Source organism: Bufo bufo, chromosome 7 (assembly GCF_905171765.1).
Source record: "Bufo bufo chromosome 7, aBufBuf1.1, whole genome shotgun sequence".
NCBI classification, from domain to species: Eukaryota; Metazoa; Chordata; class Amphibia; order Anura; family Bufonidae; genus Bufo; species Bufo bufo.
The window spans coordinates 194,038,623-194,061,051 of record NC_053395.1 but is presented as its reverse complement, the minus strand read 5'-3'; the positions used below and the strand labels follow the sequence as shown (position 1 = coordinate 194,061,051).

Sequence of the window (22,429 nt, the reverse complement as noted above, 5' to 3'; positions counted from 1 at the left end):
ATTAAAGTCAATGGGGACCCGAACTTAACTTTATTATTCTCCGTTATAACATGGTTATAACGGAAAATAATACTATTAGCTTTTTCATATCTGAGTTTTCACAATCGTGAAAACTCAGATCCGATGGTATATTCTAAAACAGAGGCAGTCCCATGGTGATGGGGACGCTTGAAGTTAAAATATACCATCGGATTGGAGAAAACTCAGATCAGATGGTATATTGTAACACAGAGGCGTTCCCATGGTGATGGGGACGCTTGAAGTTAAAATATTCCATCGGATTGGAGAAAACTCCGATGGTATATTCTAATAGAGGGGCGTTCCCATGGTGATGGGGATCTTCCTCTTTCTCTCCTCCCCCCCCCCCTCTTTTTCTCTCTCTCCCACCTTCTCTCTCTCTCTCTCTCTCTCTCACTCCCTCCTTCTCTTGGATTCCGATGTAAATTTTACAAAATTCAGGTCAAATTTGATTCTTTTAGAATTGATTAATTCTAATTCTCCAAATGGCCTGAAAATTTGTGAATGACTCTCTGACACTTTCCAGTCCAGGTATCAGCAACATTTGGCACTCCAGCTGTGATGAAACTATGACTCCCTGCTGGGAGTTGTAGTTTCACCACATCTGGGGTGCCAAAGGTTGCTGACCCCTGCTATAGTCTCTCACCCTTTTTTTTCTCTCTCTCTCTCTCTCTCTCTCTTTCTCCCCCTCTCCCTCTTTCTCTCTATCTCACTCCTTCCTTCTCTCAGTTTCGGATGCAACCTTTAGAAATTTCAGGTCAAATTAATTATTTTTGATTTGTTCATCTCTAATTGTGAGTATTTCTCCATTTACGCGAAGTGGTCCAATAAATGAGAATAGCGACTTCTTTTCACTGAGGTTTCAATGTATCAACAATAGCTTCAGAAATCAACTTTTAGGATCTAAACTGAATAGTAACCAATTAGTTAAAGCATTGGCTCTAATTGGTTGCTACAGCCCACAAGGCTACTTTATGCAGTTCCGAGGGGGCGGGGCATAAATTTGAGGTATTTAAGAGAAATATATCATATATATTTTACTAATTAAAACCAGATAGTGTTACATTTTCCTTTTTCTAAACTGCTTTTATTTTCTGACTTTAGATTTTTTTAATGCTTTTCTGTACATGATTATGAGGGAAGCCATATTGCACAAGTTGCTGTTGACAGCATTTAGAGGTATGCTTTACAGCAGTCATATACAGCTTAGGTACAATGGACAGGAGATGTTTATTGACTTCTATGGGACTACTATGGGTTGCACTTATGCTCTGTGATCAGTGCAAAAGTCATTGTAGATAAGTTGTGACCATTACCTATTGTGAATAACAGGGCCAATGTTATCTTTCATTGCAGTCCTGCCTGTGATGATAATGTAAGGACTGTTGAGGGGCCATCTCTACAAATCAGAAATTGGCAGCCTGTTATAAGGCTTAGTTCCTGCTGTGAAAAATACTGTATTTTCCTTTTTATTTATTTTATGCACTTATATAGCTACTATATTCCGCAGCGCTTTTACAGACATAAGCATCCAACTGTCCCCAATGGGGCTCACACTCTAAGTTCCCTATCAGTATGTTTTTGGAGTATGGGAGGAATCCTGAGTGCCCGGAAGAAAACCCATGCAAACACAGGGATAACATACAAACTCTATGCAGATGTTGTCCTTGGTCGGATTCGAACCTAAACCTCAGCGTTGCAAGGCACCAGTGCTAACCACTGAGCCACCATGCTGCCCTTTTTTTAATATAAATAATGATACGACACGTTCCCTTTAATAAACATGGAAGACAGTTTATGCACCGCGTCAGGCCTGCAGTGGTTATACATTATACACATACAGAGTGGTCTCATGTTTTTCCTGGAGTGTTCCTTTAAACAATAGATTGCTTCAAGTGTTGTATTTTATTTAACAAGCGGATTTCCAGTTCAAATGAAATATACTGAACGTTTTCGGCATTTAGCCTTCTTCAGAACACTGGAATAATTTACAGACAAAATAGTGCAAAGCATAATATAGTATAATATAATATAACATGATATTGTCACGAGGGTGTCGAGGACCACGCCTGACTCCGTTATACCCGGGGTCAGGAAGTCGCAGCGGTTGGCTGCACGCTCTATTTCAGATAGGGCTGTTTTCCTTATGGTAGCTTTCTGGGTTTGCTTAGCAAACCCTTTTGGCTCACTCAGGGATCCGTAGCTCCTTCTCCTCAGCTGTTCCTTGTCCAGCACTCCCAGACCTCCTTATATTCCTCTCTCACACTTCTCTGGTTGCCAGAGATAGAGCTTCCTGCCTGGACATCTATTCTGACCTTCTGGAGCTGTGTTGCTGCGTTCGCTGGTAGTTGGTCCAGAACGCTACCCTCCGGATCCCTGTTGGACCTTTTTGGTTTATTGTGCTCGCCCACCTGTGTGTATGTGTTTGTATGTTTTGTCTGTCCTCTCCCTGGTGTTTCCCTCTTAGTGATAGTGGTGTGGACTAGCGATCCCACCGGCCTGTTCACTATCCAGGGCTCATATTAGGGAAAGCTAGGGTTTAGGCACGTGATCGCCGCACGGGTGAGGAACCCGTCTAGGGACGTCAGGGCAGTCAGGTGCCAGCCGCAAGGTGAGTTAGGGGTCACCACCTTTCCCTCTCCCTTGGGCAGGGCTTTCCCTGTTTTCCTCCCTGTGCGTGACGTCGGTCATTACATTATCTCTGGCCCTTATTTTGTGTAGGTAAAAAAATAAAAAAATAAATTTTTTTTTTTTTTACCTACTTAGAATCCAGTATGGATCAAATTGCTGCTCTGTCCAAACAATTTCATGGCCTGTCTTTGGAGGTGGTAGGATTGAAGGCGTCGGTCCTCCAGCAACAGCAGCAATTACAACTGACTGCAAGCCCAGCGGTTGCTACTGGTAACCAGGTTGTTGCGGAACCCAAGGTCCCTCTCCCTGACAGATTTTCTGGGGGAAGGGACAAGTTTTTGACATTCCGTGAGGCCTGTAAGTTATATTTTAAACTGCGCCCTTACTCCTCTGGTAATGAAGATCAGCGGGTGGGGGTTGTTATTTCCCTGCTGCAGGGGGATCCGCAGTCCTGGGCGTTCTCTTTACCTACTGATTCCCAGGCTCTTCGGTCAGTGGATGAGTTTTTCGGGGCCTTGGGTCTCATATATGATGACCCTGACCGAGTCGCCCTGGCTGAATCAAGATTACGGAGACTCTTACAAGGAGAGCGGCCGGTAGAGGAGTATTGCTCTGAATTCCGTAGGTGGGCTACGGATACCCAATGGAACGACCCGGCTCTCAGGAGTCAGTTCTGCTCTGGGTTATCCGAAAGGGTTAAGGATGCGCTTGCATTATATGAGACCCCCTTTTCCCTTGATGCGGTTATGTCCCTTTCTATCTGAATAGATAGACGCCTTAGGGACAGGTTGAAAAAACCGGAGCAATTGGTAACCCCTCCCAAGCAGCAGTTAGTCTGTATGGACTTAGACGAGCCTATGCAGCTAGGAGGAACTACTCGTCAGGTCCGTCCTCCTGAGGCTCGCCGTAGGCGTGGGGTTTGTTTTTTTTGTGGGGAGAGGGGTCATTTCATTAATGTCTGTCCTTCTTTCCTCAGAAACAAAAGACCGTCGGAAAAACTACTAACCCCAGGCTGTGTGGAGGATGTCAGCCGGGGGGTATACGTTTCCTCCATACGTACATCGCAATTTGTGTTGCCAGCGGTTATTATTTTTGGTGATAAGACAGAGACTATTTCTTTCTTTCTAGACAGTGGAGCAGGGGTAAATTTGATAGATGCCCATTTTGCCCGCACTTTGGGTTTGTCTCTCTGTACTTTACAGAGACCCATTCCCATATTCGCTATTGATTCTGCTCCCCTGTCTCAGAGAAACCTCACGCACATTGTTCATAATTTACACCTTCGGGTAGGGGACCACCATAACGAGATGCTTTCAGGTTATGTTCTGGAGGGGCTTCCCACTCCGGTAGTGCTGGGTCTTCCCTGGTTGGTAGCGCACAATCCAGTGGTGGATTGGCAGGCCAGGGAGATATTGGAGTGGAGTGAGCAGTGCAGAGAAAATTGCTTAAATAGCAATTGCTTAGTCGCCTCCATAACTACCGTACCTACATTTATTTCAGACTTTGAGGATGTTTTTTCTGAAAAGGGTTGTCAGAAGTTACCACCTCATCGTCCTTATGATTGCCCGGTTAACCTTATTCCCGGCGCAAAATTACCCAAGACCAGGTTATATAATCTTTCGGGTCCAGAGAGACAAGCCATGAAAGATTATATCTCCGAGAGCTTGGCTAAGGGACACATCAGACCCTCTTCTTCACCCGTGGCTGCAGGGTTTTTCTTCGTTCAAAAGAAAGATGGGGGCCTGCGTCCTTGCTTAGATTTTCGCGAATTAAATCAGATAACCATCCGAGACCCATACCCTCTTCCTCTCATTCCTGACCTGTTTAATCAGATTGCGAGTGCTAGGTGGTTCTCCAAACTTGATCTTAGGGGTGCCTACAATCTGATTCGTATTAAGGAGGGGGATGAGTGGAAGACAGCGTTTAACACCCCTGAGGGGCATTATGAAAATCTAGTTATGCCTTTCGGTCTGACCAATGCTCCTGCCGTCTTTCAACATTTCGTTAATGACATTTTTAGTCATCTAATCGGCAGGTTTGTGGTAATATACCTAGATGATATTTTAATTTATTCGTCTGATCTGAAAACACATGAGGTGCATGTCAGACAAGTACTGCAGGTCCTACGGACGAATGAATTATATGCTAAAATTGAAAAATGTGTCTTCGCCGTTCAGGAGATACAATTCCTGGGTTATTTTTTATCTGCGTCAGGTTTCCGTATGGATCCTAGGAAGGTCCAGGCAATTTTAGATTGGGATCTTCCTGAGAACCTCAAAGCACTACAACGGTTCTTGGGCTTCGCGAATTTCTATAGGAAATTCATTAAAAATTATTCACTTATTGTAAAACCGCTTACTGACATGACTAGGAAGGGGACTGATTTTTCTAAATGGTCTGACGCCGCTAAAGTTGCTTTTTCCTCTCTAAAAGAGAGGTTTACCTCAGCACCTGTACTGGTCCAACCTGATGTCTCTCAGCCTTTTATTGTTGAAGTCGATGCGTCAGAGGTGGGAGTGGGGGCGGTGCTGTCTCAGGGTCCGTCTCCTGGCAAATGGCGTCCTTGTGCTTTCTTTTCTAAAAAACTATCTGCAGCAGAAAAGAACTACGATATTGGCAATAGGGAACTATTAGCTATTAAACTGGCATTTGAGGAGTGGCGTCATTTCTTAGAGGGGGCAGTCCACCCCGTCACTGTGATTACGGACCACAAAAATCTTCTGTACCTCGAATCAGCTAAGCGTCTCACCCCTAGACAGGCTAGGTGGTCGCTATTTTTTACCAGGTTTAACTTTGTGATTACCTATCGTCCTGGGGCAAAGAACACCAAGGCTGATGCACTATCTCGTTGTTTCCCTGGAGGGCGTAATGTGAGTGATCCGGTACCCATTCTTCAAAGAGGAGTGGTTGTTTCTGCGGTACACTCTGTTTTGGAGGGGAAGGTGTTAGAGGCCCAGGGGGACGCCCCGGTCTCCTGCCCCTCAGAGAAATTATTTGTACCGTTGAACTTACGTTTCGAATTGTTAAAGGAACATCATAATTCGGCACTTGCTGGGCACCCGGGTAGTAAAGCAACCTTGGAACTATTGTCTCGTCGTTTTTGGTGGCCAAGGTTGCGTCAGGATGTATTGGATTTTGTGTCTTCTTGTTCTACCTGTGCGCGCGCAAAAGTTTCACATACACGTCCTGCAGGGTCTCTATTACCACTCGTCATTCCCAATAGACCGTGGACACATCTGTCAATGGATTTTATCACTGACTTACCTTTGTCTGCAGGTAAAACAGTTATTTTGGTAGTAGTGGACAGGTTTAGCAAAATGGTACACTTCATTGCGTTACCCGCACTACCTAATGCTAAGACTCTTGCTCAGGTATTCGTCAGTGAAATCGTGAAGCTTCACGGGGTTCCCTCCGATGTTGTTTCGGATCGGGGTACCCAGTTTATTTCTAAATTTTGGAAAGCTTTTTGTTCCCGTTTGGGGGTACACTTGTCCTTTTCCTCAGCTTTCCATCCTCAGTCGAATGAACAGACTGAGCGTACCAACCAAAACCTTGAGACATATCTAAGATGTTTTGTGTCTGAAAACCAAGAGTTGTGGTCATCATATTTACCGTTAGCTGAGTTTGCCATAAATAATCGTCGTCAGGAATCCACTGGCAAGTCACCATTTCTTGGTGCATATGGTTTTCATCCCCAATTCTGTACTTTCAAAGAGGGGGGGTCTTCTGGGGTTCCCGAAGAGGAACGGTTTTCGTCATCTCTTTCATCGGTATGGCAGAAGGTGCAAGCTAACTTGAAAAATATGGGAGGTAAATACAAATGCATGGCTGATAAGAGACGGTCGCCAGGTCCAGACCTAGGAGTGAATGACTATGTGTGGTTGTCTACTAGGAATATTAATTTGAAGGTTCCCTCTTGGAAACTGGGTCCTAGGTTTATTGGCCCTTACAAAATTGTAGCCATCATCAACCCCGTGGCTTTTTGCCTGGAGTTACCTCAGACTTTTAAAATTCATAATGTTTTTCATAAGTCGTTACTCAAAAAATATGTTCCACCTCTAGAACCATCACCGCTGCCACCCCCTCCTGTTGTCGTGGATGGTAACCTAGAATTTCAGATATCCAAAATTGTTAATTCTCGTCGGGTCCGCCGCTCTCTTCAATATCTGGTGCATTGGAGAGGTTACGGTCCCGAGGAAAGAATGTGGGTTCCTGCGTCTGAGGTAAACGCCGACAGGTTAGTTCGGGTTTTTCATGCCTCTCATCCTGAGAGACCTGGTCCTGAGTGTCCGGAGGCCCCTCGTAGAGAGGGGGGTACTGTCACGAGGGTGTCGAGGACCACGCCTGACTCCGTTTTACCCGGGGTCAGGAAGTCGCAGCGGTTGGCTGCACGCTCTATTTAAGATAGGGCTGTTTTCCTTATGGTAGCTTTCTGGGTTTGCTTAGCAAACCCTTTTGGCTCACTCAGGGATCCGTAGCTCCTTCTCCTCAGCTGTTCCTTGTCCAGCACTCCCAGACCTCCTTATATTCCTCTCTCACACTTCTCTGGTTGCCAGAGATAGAGCTTCCTGCCTGGACATCTATTCTGACCTTCTGGAGCTGTGTTGCTGCGTTCGCTGGTAGTTGGTCCAGAACGCTACCCTCCGGATCCCTGTTGGACCTTTTTGGTTTATTGTGCTCGCCCACCTGGGTGTATGTGTTTGTATGTTTTGTCTGTCCTCTCCCTGGTGTTTCCCTCTTAGTGATAGTGGTGTGGACTAGCGATCCTACCGGCCTGTTCACTATCCAGGGCTCATATTAGGGAAAGCTAGGGTTTAGGCACGTGATCGCCGCACGGGTGAGGAACCCGTCTAGGGACGTCAGGGCAGTCAGGTGCCAGCCGCAAGGTGAGTTAGGGGTCACCACCTTTCCCTCTCCCTTGGGCAGGGCTTTCCCTGTTTTCCTCCCTGTGCGTGACGTCGGTCATTACAGATATACACCCAATAATCAAATAGAAAATGTTCTAGTCGAAGCATCAAATCGCACAGTGAGTAATCCCGAGAGACCATAAACAATAATAATCTTTATACAGCAATCTGCTTAATGGAGGAGGGGTGTCCTCTGTTGGGTCCAGGTGGTTGGCTGGATAAAATCCATATACATAAGTATCTAGCCGTACGCAAAGGAAGATAATTAGCATATTCACTGTCTGGCATATTCACTGTGTGGGAAAGAGATTCAAAACATAGCATATTAAAACAACGAGGCAACAATATTAGGTGGGGTATCGTCAATAGCAACACATTGTGGTAATATAATGCAGCGATAGGTAACCGGTAGCTGCCTTGTGGGGGTATTATCTGTCGTAGTCGTAGTAAACAATGAACAGCAGAGGAGAAATGCTTACCTGGATGAGCAGCACTGTGTGAAGAAATAAAGGTAAGGTAAAGTACCCACAGCCAGTGGCAAATAGAGTAAAGGAACCAAAAGTGGTCCTGGTATGTTGGGCTCTGTGGAATTTATCAAAGCCACAAAAAATGGTGCACAAAAGTCTCAAATTCTTGCATGTTGATGTTTTGCTCAAACAAATTGTATCGTTTTACACCTTTACATCGCACGCGCCATATTTGAGAAGGGTGGGGGGTAATTAGTGGGAAGGCCATGACCTACATGGCCCAATAGATTTACTCTAATTTAAACCAGAAATGGATGTGAGTCATAGTGAAAATCTACACTAGATCATGTCTTGAGTAGATTTAAATTTCTGGCACACAAATTGCCACAAAGATGCAGCAAATTTATTAAAGGGGCTGTCACATGAAGTCACCTTATTCCCTATCCACAGGATAGGGGATATGTCTAATCTGCAGAGGTCGTCTAATTGCTGGAGTCCCCACTGATTACAAAAATGGGGCCCCATGCTCCCTGTTTGAATGGAAGGACATTCATCTCTATGGCACTGCAAGCACTCGGCTATCTCCGGCAGCTCCATAGAGCTGAATAGAGCAACATGGAGCATTCATAACTACTATTCAAACTGGAAAGAACTGGGCAGCCATTCTCATGATCGGCAGGAGCCCCAACAGTTAGACCCCCACAGATCACTTATGCCCTCTCCTGTGGATAGGGCATAAGTCATCTTCATAGGACAACTCCTTTAAGAGGCCTATATGAAAAAGTCTGAATTGTAGAAATACCTGAATGCTTCCTATATTTTTCATCTTTCATCATTGCTGTTAAAGATTTCAATGCACTCTTCTTTACAGGTCTTTCAAATACAAAGGTCTCCAGTTGTGAGATTCAAGCTCTTTCCATAGTGTCTCTTTCAAATTACCGTCAGTGCCACAGAATTTAAATGGAGTGGCGGCAAGCATTCACCTCGCTTGTGCAGTTGTGAAGGAATGGGAACTTGGGACCCCCTGTTCTATTGATTAGTGGGCATTCTTTGGATTGGTGATAAACTTATATGGGGAGAAAACCACTTCGAATCAAGACTTCACCAGGCCAAATTGAAATTCTGATTTTCCAAAAAGACAATGATCCCAATTTGAGGCAGCTGTTTTGGGGGTCAATACAAAGCATGGTATTGGTTGGCTGGATCAGATGTCTTAATTGCAGCTCAGGGGGGGGTTCCAATGTTATTGAAGAGCATTGCCTAAAAATAAATCTTTATATACACCAACCCAACAAATTCAGATTCACTTTATTTTTTTTAAAGAACTCATGTTACTCTTGTATAAAACTGCTTTCCGCCTTGCTACTCTTCCATGAATCCTATTGTTTCCAAGACTATTTCTTACTGTGAATGAGTCATGAGCACTGACCTTAACTAAGGCTAGAGGTCTGCAGTTCTTTGAAGATAATGTCTTTCACTGTGGTGGCTGGATGGCATTCCAGAGTCCTACATTTTTTTTCAACCTTTTCCATACTGGTATCTCACCTTTTTCATCTAATCTCTTTTGGACCTAAAACCAGCAGTACATATAGCAATGTATTTGAGTAACAAACTTCCTTAACAAATATACAAAAGATTAAAGGGGTTCCACCATGATTAAACATTCATGTAAACTCTTAGATGAAGGCAAAAGCGATCAATTTTTCAGTTTAAATCAAGGAGTGGCTGCAATTGGTCTTCATTATCACACTAGTGTTTGTACTTTTTGGAAGTCCTAGATCTTGACCTATTTTGACTTTGTCCTTGCGTCTGACTGCTGATTCTATTTCTGATATTACCACCTGGTATTGAATCTGCCTGTTATTTGACTCTGTGATTATATCTTGCATTAGTGCTGACATTACATTCTGGTTCTGTGGCTCTGTGGGTATTTGTACCTCTATTTGTTTGGGCCCATGCAATTAGTTAAATTAGGGACTGTCGACCAGTTGGGGACCATAATTTATGATGGATTTCCAAGTAGGTAGGGATTATGGTGTGGTACAGGGCTTTACTTTTCCCTAGCTAACATGACATCTCCTGTGTATACATATTGCTGTTATATACTTGTTATAGCTCTCCGGTATTTATTTGAATCCCTATGACAACATCCACCTAATTTGTCAAGTGCTTGTGAGAAGAAGCCCCTTTTAATGTACTTATTGTCTGCCTGCACAATAGCAGGAATCATCTGCTTCCCAGATATAAGCTGACTGAGCATGATAGACCACTGGCACTGGACTCATTAGGTGAATATTCTAAGAGAGAATCAAAAGAACAGCAGAGGGTGTCATAATAAGTATGTAATGGCAATATCTAGACACAGGAAAAAATATATATTATTAGAGAGCCTCATATGCTTGTTGCAACTATTAGCCGTTCAGAGGCAGCTCTAGACTTTGTGAGGCCTTAGGCGAAACTCGAACATGAGGCCCCCACGAACACAAGATATGCAAGCGCTAATAAAGATTAACTACAAACAAAAACACTTGGTATAGTATCCTTAGTCTGTCTATTACATCTCCCCCTCCATGAGGCTGGCAGCACATCTTACCCCCCCTCCCAATTGCACATTTCTCAGTCCCCTAAACCCCCCCAATAAGGCTTGCCTGGCAGCACATCCTACCCCCCCCCCAAATTGCACGGGTAAGATGTGCTGCCAGGCAAGCCTCATGGAGGGGGTTTAGGGGACTGAGAAATGTGCAATTGGGGGGGGGTAAGATGTGCTGCCAGGCAAGCCTCATGGAGGGGGACTGAGAAATGTGCAATTGGGAAGGGGAGGGTAAGATGTGCTGCCAGGCAAGCCTCATGGAGAGGGACTGAGAAATGTGCAATTGGGGGGGAGGGTAAGATGTGCTGCCAGGCAAGCCTCATGGAGGGGGTTTAGGGGACTGAGAAAGGCCCCCCCATTGCACATTTCTCAGTCCCCTAGACCCCCTCCATCATGAGGCTTGCCTTGCAGCAACATCTTACCCCCCCCCCCCCCAAATGCACATTTCTCAGTCCCCAACTTATTCTCTCTCTTAATATCAGATCAGGCGACAGCCAGGGAGGGGGGAATCGAAGGAGGGCTACAGCGGCCAGCAGGACAGGGAGTGGGACACACACCTGACCACCTTGGTCCTTGGAGGATTCTAATTCTTCCACAATCCACAGTGACAGACAGTCCAGTAAGTCCACCACCACTGACACTGTCTTCAGGGCGGCGCTGGCGGCAGCCAGAACAGTTGGGTCGGCGTCGGGTCACCGGACAACAGACACAGGCACACAGCCGGTGGCGGTGAGGTGAGATGGCGCTTCTTCTCTCCCTGCCTGCCTGCGCAGCGCTCTGAGGGAAGGGGGCGTGTCTGCTGTTGCATAGAGACGTGCCTGTGCGGTGGCACGCTCTGAGCCGGCCAGCAGCCTCTGCTCTCTTAAAGAGGCAGAGAGCAGAGGGGCTCGAGCGGCCTGGCCGCGGCAGCTCGTCTTAACTTAGTTACTACTAGTGTGTGTGTGTCTTAGGTGACGGGTCCGTCCGGTCCGGAGGAGCAGACAATTAAATTGCAGCGGTGTCAGGTGCTGGTGGGAGCCAGAGCGAGGCCCCCACCAGCGCGAGGCCTTAGGCGGCGGCCTAAGTGGCCTAATGGAAGAGCCGCCTCTGCCGTTTATGATATATTATGGTGGTGGTACTGAGAGCTTTTTTTATATCTTTGTTACCAGGCCCTGCAGTATAACTTCTATACTTCTATCAGTGGCCTCATTTATCAGGTAAAGTCAGAAGGTTGGAGGTGACCCTCTGAGCTCTTAAGTCTTCACAGTAATTGTGATGCCCTTGTCCCTTGTAGCCCAGCCAATTACAATGCTAAATCAAGTGATAATGTAACTTCAACAGTGTTGAGTGTAACCCTAACCTTTTGTAGTAAGCTGAGCTACATTTACATCCTAGCGCTTCACCTATAGAAGAATAATTACTATCTTCTTCACTGTATTCATAATAGAGCTGCTAATATAACATCATTATTAGAAACAATCCATAAATTAAATAGGGTTGTGGAATTTGTGTTTCCTACAGTTCTCTTGCAACCCATAAGACACAGGTTTACTACAATGTAAAATTTCTGCTCATTTGAAAAATATAGAAGTACTGTATGTAAAGAGCAATATGTTATCTGCTGAGATGGATATTCAGAGCCTTGAGGCTAGCTGAAAGCTGATACATTTCCATAAAAAATAATACATGAGGAAATTTTGCAGAAGTTTGCATAAAGCAGAAGTAGAAATGGGCCAAACTTCGAAAACATCAAAACTCCCATTTTGGGCTGGACTCAAAAGTTGTCTAAGATTGTTGTCCTCTTCTTCGTACAATATTGTGTCGCTGGAGAGGGAGAGTCATGTACTGGTATAAGTACGTTCAACTTGAGAATGTAGACCTCACTGTTTAAAGCACTTACGGTATATAGCTCCAAACTGTAGTTACACTTTAAAAGATGGACTATGGACCATATACAGATACTGTGTTATCGCTAATGCAGGGACTGTGTAGTGGTGCATAGCACAAGGACTTTATTGTATATGGAGTAAAGTATCTTGAAATTTGTAATAATAAAAATAATAGAAATGAATAATACATGGACGCCTACTCTATGAGCCAGATTTCCCTTTAGAGAAGCAAGCCCACACATGAGTTACAGTATATGGCAACCCTTTCCCATTGTATTGCCAGAAGCAGCTTTCTCTAGAGATTACAGCTGATCAGCAGGGTTAGATCAACCAAACTCATACTCAACATACCATTGGTATTTCTATGTTAAAAATAGACGAGGCAGCCCTTTTTTACTTTCTTGCCTCCTTAACCTGATGAAGACTTTGGTATAAGGTCTTAGCCTCATGTGAATAACGATTCTGATTCCTCTGAGCTCTTGTGGCCCAACTCTACATTTCTTTGGGTGCTATATGGAAGGGCTCCAAGTATGACGTTTTTTTAATTTGCTTTGTTACACATTGTTTGGATATCAGGTTACACCTCCAGGTCAATGATCCTTGTCAAATTTGGGAGTTTGCAACTGTGGTCACCTCGATAGTACAAGCTAAATATTGAATAAGCAAACTTGCTTTTATTGTCTGTGATCTGTGTTACACCATCAGTCGTGATGATATTACCCTGGAGGACTGCCATCCTCTTTCTTTTTTATTGTTTTTTTCATAAGCCTCCTCAGACAGAGTACAATACGTAGTCCTGCACGGTGTCCCCTTTAAAACACCGTAGTCTCAATAAAATTGAAACATTCTGCTAAGGAAATCAGTGTGATCATGACCTGGAGATAGACAGAGAGGGAAACTGGATACTAATTAAACTATTATCTTGGTCATCCCATGCCTGATTAGAAAAAAATACTTACAGATTACAGCATTGGTTTGGTTAATACATGGATGGTCCCCTTCTCAAGGTTTGGGAATTAAGTTCCCACGTGGATTTGGAATCAGGTCTCCAGTCCTCTTCAGAGTCATCTCATTAAGCAGAGTGAACACATTACACAGTTCCATATTAAAGATCGAAAATTACAATTGGAAGAGAACGAAGGCCGGTAGAAATGTCACAAGTCCAGCAGGATAAAGTATGTTAAGGAGGAGAGGGTGGTCAGCTGTGTCGACTTTAATTTAAATGGGGTTTCTTTGCAATAACTTAGCTGCCTTATTTGCATCTCACCCCTTTTGAAAAGTCTCATTATGCTTTCAAAAGTCTTTTCAGGCTTCTTTATATTAATTATAGAAATCATTAGAATAAAAAGTTAACATAATGGTTTTAAGAACAAGCCTCACAAGCGGAATATGTGCATATTTAATCCTCTGCGCTGATGAATTTTTAATCATTGTTCAAGTCCAGGTTTTTTATCTTAAAGCCTAACTTGATAACAAACCTAGCAATTGGTAGAACTAATTGGTACAGAATTAGTAAATAATTTATATAATTAGAAAAAAAAATGTATGGCTGTTTAAAAGGTGTGCATAGAGCGTGGGTTTAATGATGGCAGAACGAGCCTGGACCAGGGTACGGACACTGCTTCATGGTACACTGCTGACATCCAGAGGCCAGTGCTCAACATGCTCCTCTCATTCTATTTACAGACCATACAAGCGAGAAGAAATTTCACTGAATCTCTTCCCTTAAATTAGCATTAATTGGAATTCATTTGCATTGGCTGTGTGCATCTTTAATAAGGGACAAAAGGCTTTGGAACATGATAATATTTCCTGGTTCGTATGGCAGAATAGGTTCAATTGGAATTAAACGGCATGAAAGCAGCACAATAATGATACTGCTGGTCACAGGTTATTATGGGAAGGCTGGCAAACACATTTACAACATGTCCAAGGTCTAGCACTTTAAAATTCCTTCAATCTAACACCCCAATAATCCAGAAATTCGGATAATTCACCACTTCTTTTTTAAGAATTACAAACAGTGCTTTAGGTTATGTTAGCATTTTATATTTTTGCTTTTTTTCCCTGGAATTTATCTATTCCCTTTCTATGGCTGTCTATATTACATTTCCGCATTAATTCTATTTTTTTTAATTTTTTTTATGAAAAACAGTGCCAATGCATTGAAATTATTTTATTCATATCTGTTTTTTAAAACGTCCATTTTATTAAGCAAATGGCTGTTTTTCAATAGGCAAATGTTCCCACAGATCTATATTGGTACAGTTTTTAGCCCACAGCAGTCAATGGGTTAAATTTTTGCATATTCAAAATGTACTTTTTATTACAACCATATTTTAGCAACAACAAGAAAGCAGCAAAAAACTAAACTAAAAAACAAGCAAATCTGGATTAAAAATGGACAGTTTATCGCAAAATACAGAACAGATACAATACGGAACCAAAAATGAAACAAATTGCAAAAAAGAAATTGATCTGTATTGCATACCCGTATTTGATCCATATCTTTATATGCAATAGTGAAGAAGTCCTTAGAATGTTTTATAATCAACCAAAGGCATATTCATACTGCTGAGATAGACCATGCAGCTGCTATGAAATGCTTAGAGAGTTGTGGCCCAGCACTGGTTGGTCCAATCCCCTTTATGATTTGTGCTCACCGCTCCTCATGAACTGTCGGAGCGGGGAACACCAAGGTTTTTGGAAAGTGAATTAATGTGGGGGAAAAAAACCCAAAATAGTAAAGTTATATAGGGAGTCATTTACGATCAGAAATACACCAACATTAGATTTTTTTCTGGTGCATATTGAGGCACAAAGGTTATTTGCGGCGCAATCTGCGACTTTTCCCCGCTCACACCAGGTCTAAAAAATGAGTGCTATGTGGGTGGGGAATTATTTTCTATGCCTTTTTTAGACATAGAAAATAGTCCAAATGTAAGACAGCAAGGAAGCTATCTTATATTTAGACCGGCACTAGATACTCCGAAGTTCTGTAGAGGCCGGCCCCTCTACATAACTTCGGTGGACCCACCACCAGTGCAGGGGCTTATAAAGACCAGCGTCTAAAACACTGGTCTTAATGAATAACCCCAATAGTTCCTAAATAACATGGCTGTCAACTGTCCAAGTAACACTGCCAATTCTATGGATGGTAGTTGCATGCTTTGGAGATGCATAGGTTTGAGCATTAAGTCAAGTCAGTAATGACAGGTGTTGCACCCATTGTGACTGCACAGCTCAAACACCCATGTGGTCCTGTCCATGCACATATACAGTAGGGTCCTCGAACATAGACACATACCAAAGAACCTTTGTTATTAGCTATTATGATTTGCTTTGCTATATATTTTAACACTGAGGTTAAACGGCATATGGTAAATGGGGGGGGGGGCTGTTGCAAATGTTTATATTGGGGGGTCAGTATCTAGGTGATGTACCTCTTCTAAGGCTACGTTCACACTTGCGTTCGGAGCGGATCCGTCTGGTGTCTGCACAGACGGATCCGCACCTATAATGCAAACGATGGTATCCGTTCAGAACGGATCCGTCTGCATTACATTTCACAAAAAAGTGTGAAAGTTAGTCAGACGGATTCGTCCAGACTTTGCATTGAAAGTCAATGGGGGACGGATCCGTTTGAAAATTGCACCATATTGTGTCAACTTCAAACGGATCCGTCCCCATTGACTTACATTGTAAGTCTGGACGGATCCGTTTGGCTCCGCACGGCCAGGCGGACACCCGAACGCTGCAAGCTGCGTTCAGGTGTCCGCCTGCTGAGCGGAACGGAGGCCAAGCGGAGCCAGACTGAGGCATTCGGAGCGGATCCGCATCCACTCAGAATGCATTGGGGCTGGACGGATGCGTTCGGGGCCGCTTGTGAGAGCCTTCAAACGGAGCTCACAAGCGGAACCCCGAACGCAAGTGTGAATGTAGCCTAATTCTTTTAGTGTGTCTTGCCTCAAATCCAATATTTACTATTTACACTAGAAAGTGCAACATTCATGCCCAGATGGTCGAGTGCCTTGTTTAATCATCTAAAGAGCAATTTGCGCCATTTTCACTGGTGATTCCATAGATTTTTTTAACACTACAAAAAAAACCTATCTCAATGAAATTTGTCATCTGACATTAAATTTAGAACAGACGACAATATTATGTCATTCACTTCAAGAAGAAATTATGAGAACAATCTAAATAACACGCTATATAATATAAAGGGGTTATTAACACCTTCAGATATTTTTATTACAGTATTTGTATATACATTTTTCAGCATAGACTTTTTGATTCATGTCCTCAGAGTGTAATCATAGGCACTCATGGGCATGTGACTTGGGGCTTCATTGTGGGTTCGCCCTTCGTCACGCTTTTGTTTACAAATGAAAGATTCTTCACATTCTGTTTTTCCATCTATGACAGTCTCTATTTCTAATTCCAGACCTTTCCGACACAGTGTATATACAATAGTAATAATGTCTTAATACAGTGATTATTATTTACAGCAGTTCATGTGCACAGTTAGAACGTAACCCGGGTGCAGTAGTGCTTCAGGGTGCAGGGCAGGGTCCCCCTGTTCAGCTGATGAAACTCAACAAGTTGTGTGAGATCTGTAAACTTTGTGTGTCCCTCATCTAAAGTGTAAAACAGCTCTCCTCCGTCTTCAATCTGTTGGATGAAAGGAAAAATAGCAGAATTATGAATTTAATAAAAGTGAGTATAGTAAAAGGGGCTATCCAGTAATATATTTTTCATGTCATCTCGCTCGCAGTGAGAAGTATTACAAGTATAGGCTGATGATAATTATTTTATCCTTACAGGGTGAGTGTTGCACTCCCAGTATAAGGATCCATTTACACATCCGTAGTTCTGGGTCCTATTCATTTAAAAAAAGATAGAGCATGTGCTATTCTTGTCCGCAATCATGGACAAGAATAGGCATTTCTATCGTAGTGCCGGCCATATGCGGTCCACAAAATGCAGAACGCACACGGCCGGTATCCATGTTTTGCTGATCCGCAATTTGCGTACGCAAAACATTTACAGACGTGTGATTGGACCCTAAATCTGTAGAGGGCACTTCCGGGATCACGTGCCCTACATTGGGCACATGAACCTAGCCCCGTTTTAACCCACAACGCTAGTGGGTTGTGCGTGCGCACTCAGGTATCCTCAGGAGAAGTGCCCCAGACTGCCCGAGTGTGCACATGCAACCTACGAGCATTGTGGGCTGAAACTGGGCTAGGAACACGAGCCCAAAGTACAGAATTGCCCACTATAAATTTAGACCAGAAGCGCAGTAAGGATCAAACAATTATCATCAGGCTATACTTGTAATACTCGCCACTGTGGGTGAGATTACACGAGAACTATATTACCAAATAACCCCTTTGAAGCAGGTGGGTATTCCCATCTTGCACATGTATGGCGTATCCACACAAAATCCCATAAATGAGTAATAAGTGCAGGTCCCACTCATTGCCGATTGTCTAAAGTCACTGCACTTATAGATTTTAGCGCAGTGGTGGCATCACTTGACTCATTCCATAAGTCTTATAGACTTTAATGGAGAGGGCCATATTAAAGGGATATTGTAGATTGTAAGCCCTCACGGGCAGGGCCCTCTCTCCTTCTGTACCAGTCTATAACTCGTCTTGTTCACGCTTAGTGCAATTGTCTGTATTATTTATGTATAACCCTTATCATATGTACAGTGCTATAGAATGAATTGCACTTTAATGATAAATAATAATAATATTCCTACCTGAAGTAATTATGGCATATTACTAAGGCTTAACCTGTGGGATCCCCATTGATCCTGAAAATGTCAGACCTTCACTGTTTTATTCCTCTACAGCAGCATTCCTGGCAACCCGGATGTGCAGGGAAACGCAGGTGACCCAATTTTCTTGCACAGCAAGTGACTATGGCACCGCTGTGCAGGGAAAGACTGTTATGAGGTCACAGTGCTGAACCAGTAATGCAAATCCTTCCATCTAAGGATCGTGGTTGTGGAGGGAGGGGTCTCAGAGGTTGGACCTCCACCAATCCTAAAGTGTTTCTAGTTATATAGGAACACCTCTTTAACGGGTACAGGTACAGCAACTATACAGAATTGTTGAGGGTCACACAGTGAGACCTACACTTAGCAAGCATTTTCAGTTTATTTTTTGAGATCAGTCAGCTTCCTAAAAGTTGTAATTGGCCAGATTTGGTCAAATCGTCCTTCAGATTTGATTTGGTCATGTATGACACTCTGAGGTCTCCTAGGTCTGTATCCAACTCCTTTCTAGCTTATTAACCCCGGGTACTTTTCAGGTTTTGCAGTCATAACTTATAGAACTTTATTTTCTCATTGACATGGTTGTAAAAAGCCTAGTTTTATGCAGGATACATTGCATATTTGTGGTGCTGTTTGAGAGTACATATAAATTACTTTGCAATTTATATACTTTTTTTACATCACAAATATAGGAAAAGTGATTTTTGACACAGCTTTTTTACCTTATTATTTACACTGTACAGATTTCACACTGAATAACCTGTTAAATGAGCTGGTCCGGTTGTGTCAGGTTGTTTCACTCCTGTGGATACCTACTGAGTGTAGTTTTTGATTTTACATAAAGTATGAGCAATAAAATATATTTATATAAAATAATCACTTTTGGGAAATTTGTAATGGATTTGATTTGTATAAAATCAATTTACTCATCTCCAGTTATTTTCTCACAGAAGATTGCTTTTAATTTATCTAAACACAAAATTAGGAAATAACGGTGTCTAGTAACTAAGCTTTGTAGCAATGAATAAGAAATAAGGACTAATTATGGACTTGTTTGATTAGCATTGTTTACTGCATAGTTCCTGTTAATAAAGGAAAATACAAATGCAATTTCATAGTTCAGGGATATACAGGCATGTCCCTGTATTCTGGGCTCTACGGGCTATGTATTGAGAAAGTAGGAGTTCCTAGCTACTGTTGTTAGGTAGGGCTGGCCCCACCCCTTCCTCTCAAGGAGGAAGTAAGTAATTCTAGGGTGAGCTGTAGATGTGTCTGCGGCAAAGATCATTTTTTTTCTTCCAGTTAAAATCAGAGGGCAACATGTCATCAGTTTTTATCTGCTTATTGCAGATTTATTTATTTATTCTATTTCCGGAACATGATTATGGGGGCGGCCATCTTGCCTGATCAGGTCTTAACCACCTCAGCCCCTATAGCTTAAACACCCTTAATGACCAGGCCACTTTTTACACTTCTGACCTACAGTACATTCACCGTTTATTGCTCGGTCATGCAACTTACCACCCAAATGAATTTTACCTCCTTTTCTTCTCACTAATAGAGCTTTCATTTGGTGGTATTTCATTGCTGCTGACATTTTTACTTTTTTTGTTATTAATCGAAATTTAACGATTTTTTTGCAAAAAAATGACATTTTTCACTTTCAGTTGTAAAATTTTGCAAAAAAAACGAAATCCATATATAAATTTTTCTCTAAATTTATTGTTCTACATGTCTTTGATAAAAAAAATGTTTGGGTAAAAAAAAAATGGTTTGGGTAAAAGTTATAGTGTTTACAAACTATGGTACAAAAATGTGAATTTCCGCTTTTTGAAGCAGCTCTGATTTTCTGAGCACCTGTCATGTTTCCTGAGGTTCTACAATGCGCAGACAGTACAAACACCCCACAAATGACCTCATTTCGGAAAGTAGACACCCTAAGGTATTCGCTGATGGGCATAGTGAGTTCATAGAACTTTTTATTTTTTGTCACAAGTTAGTGGAAAATGATGATTTTTTTTTTTTTTCTTACAAAGTCTCATATTCCACTAACTTGTGACAAAGAATAAAAATTTCTATGAACTCACTATGCCCATCAGCGAATACCTTGGGGTGTCTTCTTTCCAAAATGGGGTCACTTGTGGGGTAGTTATACTGCCCTGGCATTCTAGGGGCCCAAATGTGTGGTAAGTAGTTTGAAATCAAAATGTGTAAAAAATGGCCGGTGAAATCCGAAAGGTGCTCTTTGGAATGTGGGCCCCTTTGCCCACCTAGGCTGAGAAAAAGTGTCACACATGTGGTATCTCCGTACTCAGGAGAAGTTGGGCAATGTGTTTCGGGGTGTCATTTTACATATACCCATGCTGGGTGAGAGAAATATCTTGGCAAAAGACAACTTTTCCCATTTTTTTATACAAAGTTGGCATTTGACCAAGATATTTATCTCACCCAGCATGGGTATATGTAAAATGACACCCCAAAACACATTGCCCAACTTCTCCTGAGTACGGAGATACCACATGTGTGACACTTTTTTGCAGCCTAGGTGGGCAAAGGGGCCCACATTCCAAAGAGCACCTTTCGGATTTCACCGGCCATTTTTTACACATTTTGATTTCAACCTACTTACCACACATTTGGGCCCCTAGAATGCCAGGGCAGTATAACTACCCCACAAGTGACCCCATTTTGGAAAGAAGACACCCCAAGGTATTTGCTGATGGGCATAGTGAGTTCATAGAAGTTTTTATTTTTTGTCACAAGTTAGTGGAATATGAGACTTTGTAAGAAAAAAAAAATCATCATTTTCCACTAACTTGTGACAAAAAATAAAAAGTTCTATGAACTCACTATTCCCATCAGCGAATACCTTGGGGTGTATTCTTTCCAAAATGGGGTCACTTGTGGGGTAGTTATACTGCCCTGGCATTCTAGGGACCCAAATGTGTGGTAAATAGTTTAAAATCAAAATGTGTAAAAAATGACCTGTGAAATCTGAAAGGTGCTCTTTGGAATGTGGGCCCCTTTGCCCACCTAGGCTGCAAAAAAGTGTCACACATGTGGTATCTCCGTACTCAGGAGAAGTTGGGCAATGTGTTTTGGGGTGTCATTTTACATATACCCATGCTGGGTGAGAGAAATATCTTGGCAAAAGACAACTTTTCCCATTTTTTTATACAAAGTTGGCATTTGACCAAGATATTTATCTCACCCAGCATGGGTATATGTAAAATGACACCCCAAAACACATTGCCCAACTTCTCCTGAGTACGGAGATACCACATGTGTGACACTTTTTTGCAGCCTAGGTGGGCAAAGGGGCCCACATTCCAAAGAGCACCTTTCGGATTTCACCGGCCATTTTTTACACATTTTGATTTCAAACTACTTACCACACATTTGGGCCCCTAGAATGCCAGGGCAGTATAACTACCCCACAAGTGACCCCATTTTGGAAAGAAGACACCCAAGGTATTCGCTGATGGGCATAGTGAGTTCATAGAAGTTTTTATTTTTTGTCACAAGTTAGTGGAATATGAGACTTTGTAAGAAAAGAAAAAAAATCATCATTTTCCACTAACTTGTGACAAAAAATAAAAAGTTCTATGAACTCACTATTCCCATCAGCGAATACCTTGGGGTGTCTTCTTTCCAAAATGGGGTCACTTGTGGGGTAGTTATACTGCCCTGGCATTCTAGGGACCCAAATGTGTGGTAAATAGTTTAAAATCAAAATGTGTAAAAAATGGCCGGTGAAATCCGAAAGGTGCTCTTTGGAATGTGGGCCCCTTTGCCCACCTAGGCTGCAAAGAAGTGTCACACATCTGGTATCCCCGTACTCAGGAGAAGTTGGGCAATGTGTTTTGGGGTGTCATTTTACATATACCCATGCTGGGTGAGATAAATATCTCGGTCAAATGCCAACTTTGTATAAAAAAAATGGGAAAAGTTGTCTTTTGCCAAGATATTTCTCTCACCCAGCATGGGTATATGTAAAAAGACACCCCAAAACACATTGCCCAACTTCTCCTGAGTACGGGGATACCAGATGTGTGACACTTTTTTGCAGCCTAGGTGGGCAAAGGGGCCCACATTCCAAAGAGCACCTTTCGGATTTCACCGGCCATTTTTTACAGATTTTGATTTCAAACCACTTCTCA

General features: G+C 42.6%; 1 protein-coding gene across 1 annotated transcript in view; it reads right to left on the bottom strand.

Moving 5' to 3' along the window:
* Positions 1–16,709: 16,709 nt before the first annotated feature.
* GRB14 (growth factor receptor bound protein 14) overlaps positions 16,710–22,429 on the bottom strand; it is a 79,574-nt gene continuing 73,854 nt past the window's right edge. The window contains exon 13 of the mRNA XM_040440281.1: positions 16,710–17,155. Within this exon, the coding sequence (XP_040296215.1) occupies positions 17,009–17,155 (147 nt within the window). The 3' untranslated portion in view covers positions 16,710–17,008. The remainder of the gene's footprint in view (positions 17,156–22,429) is intronic.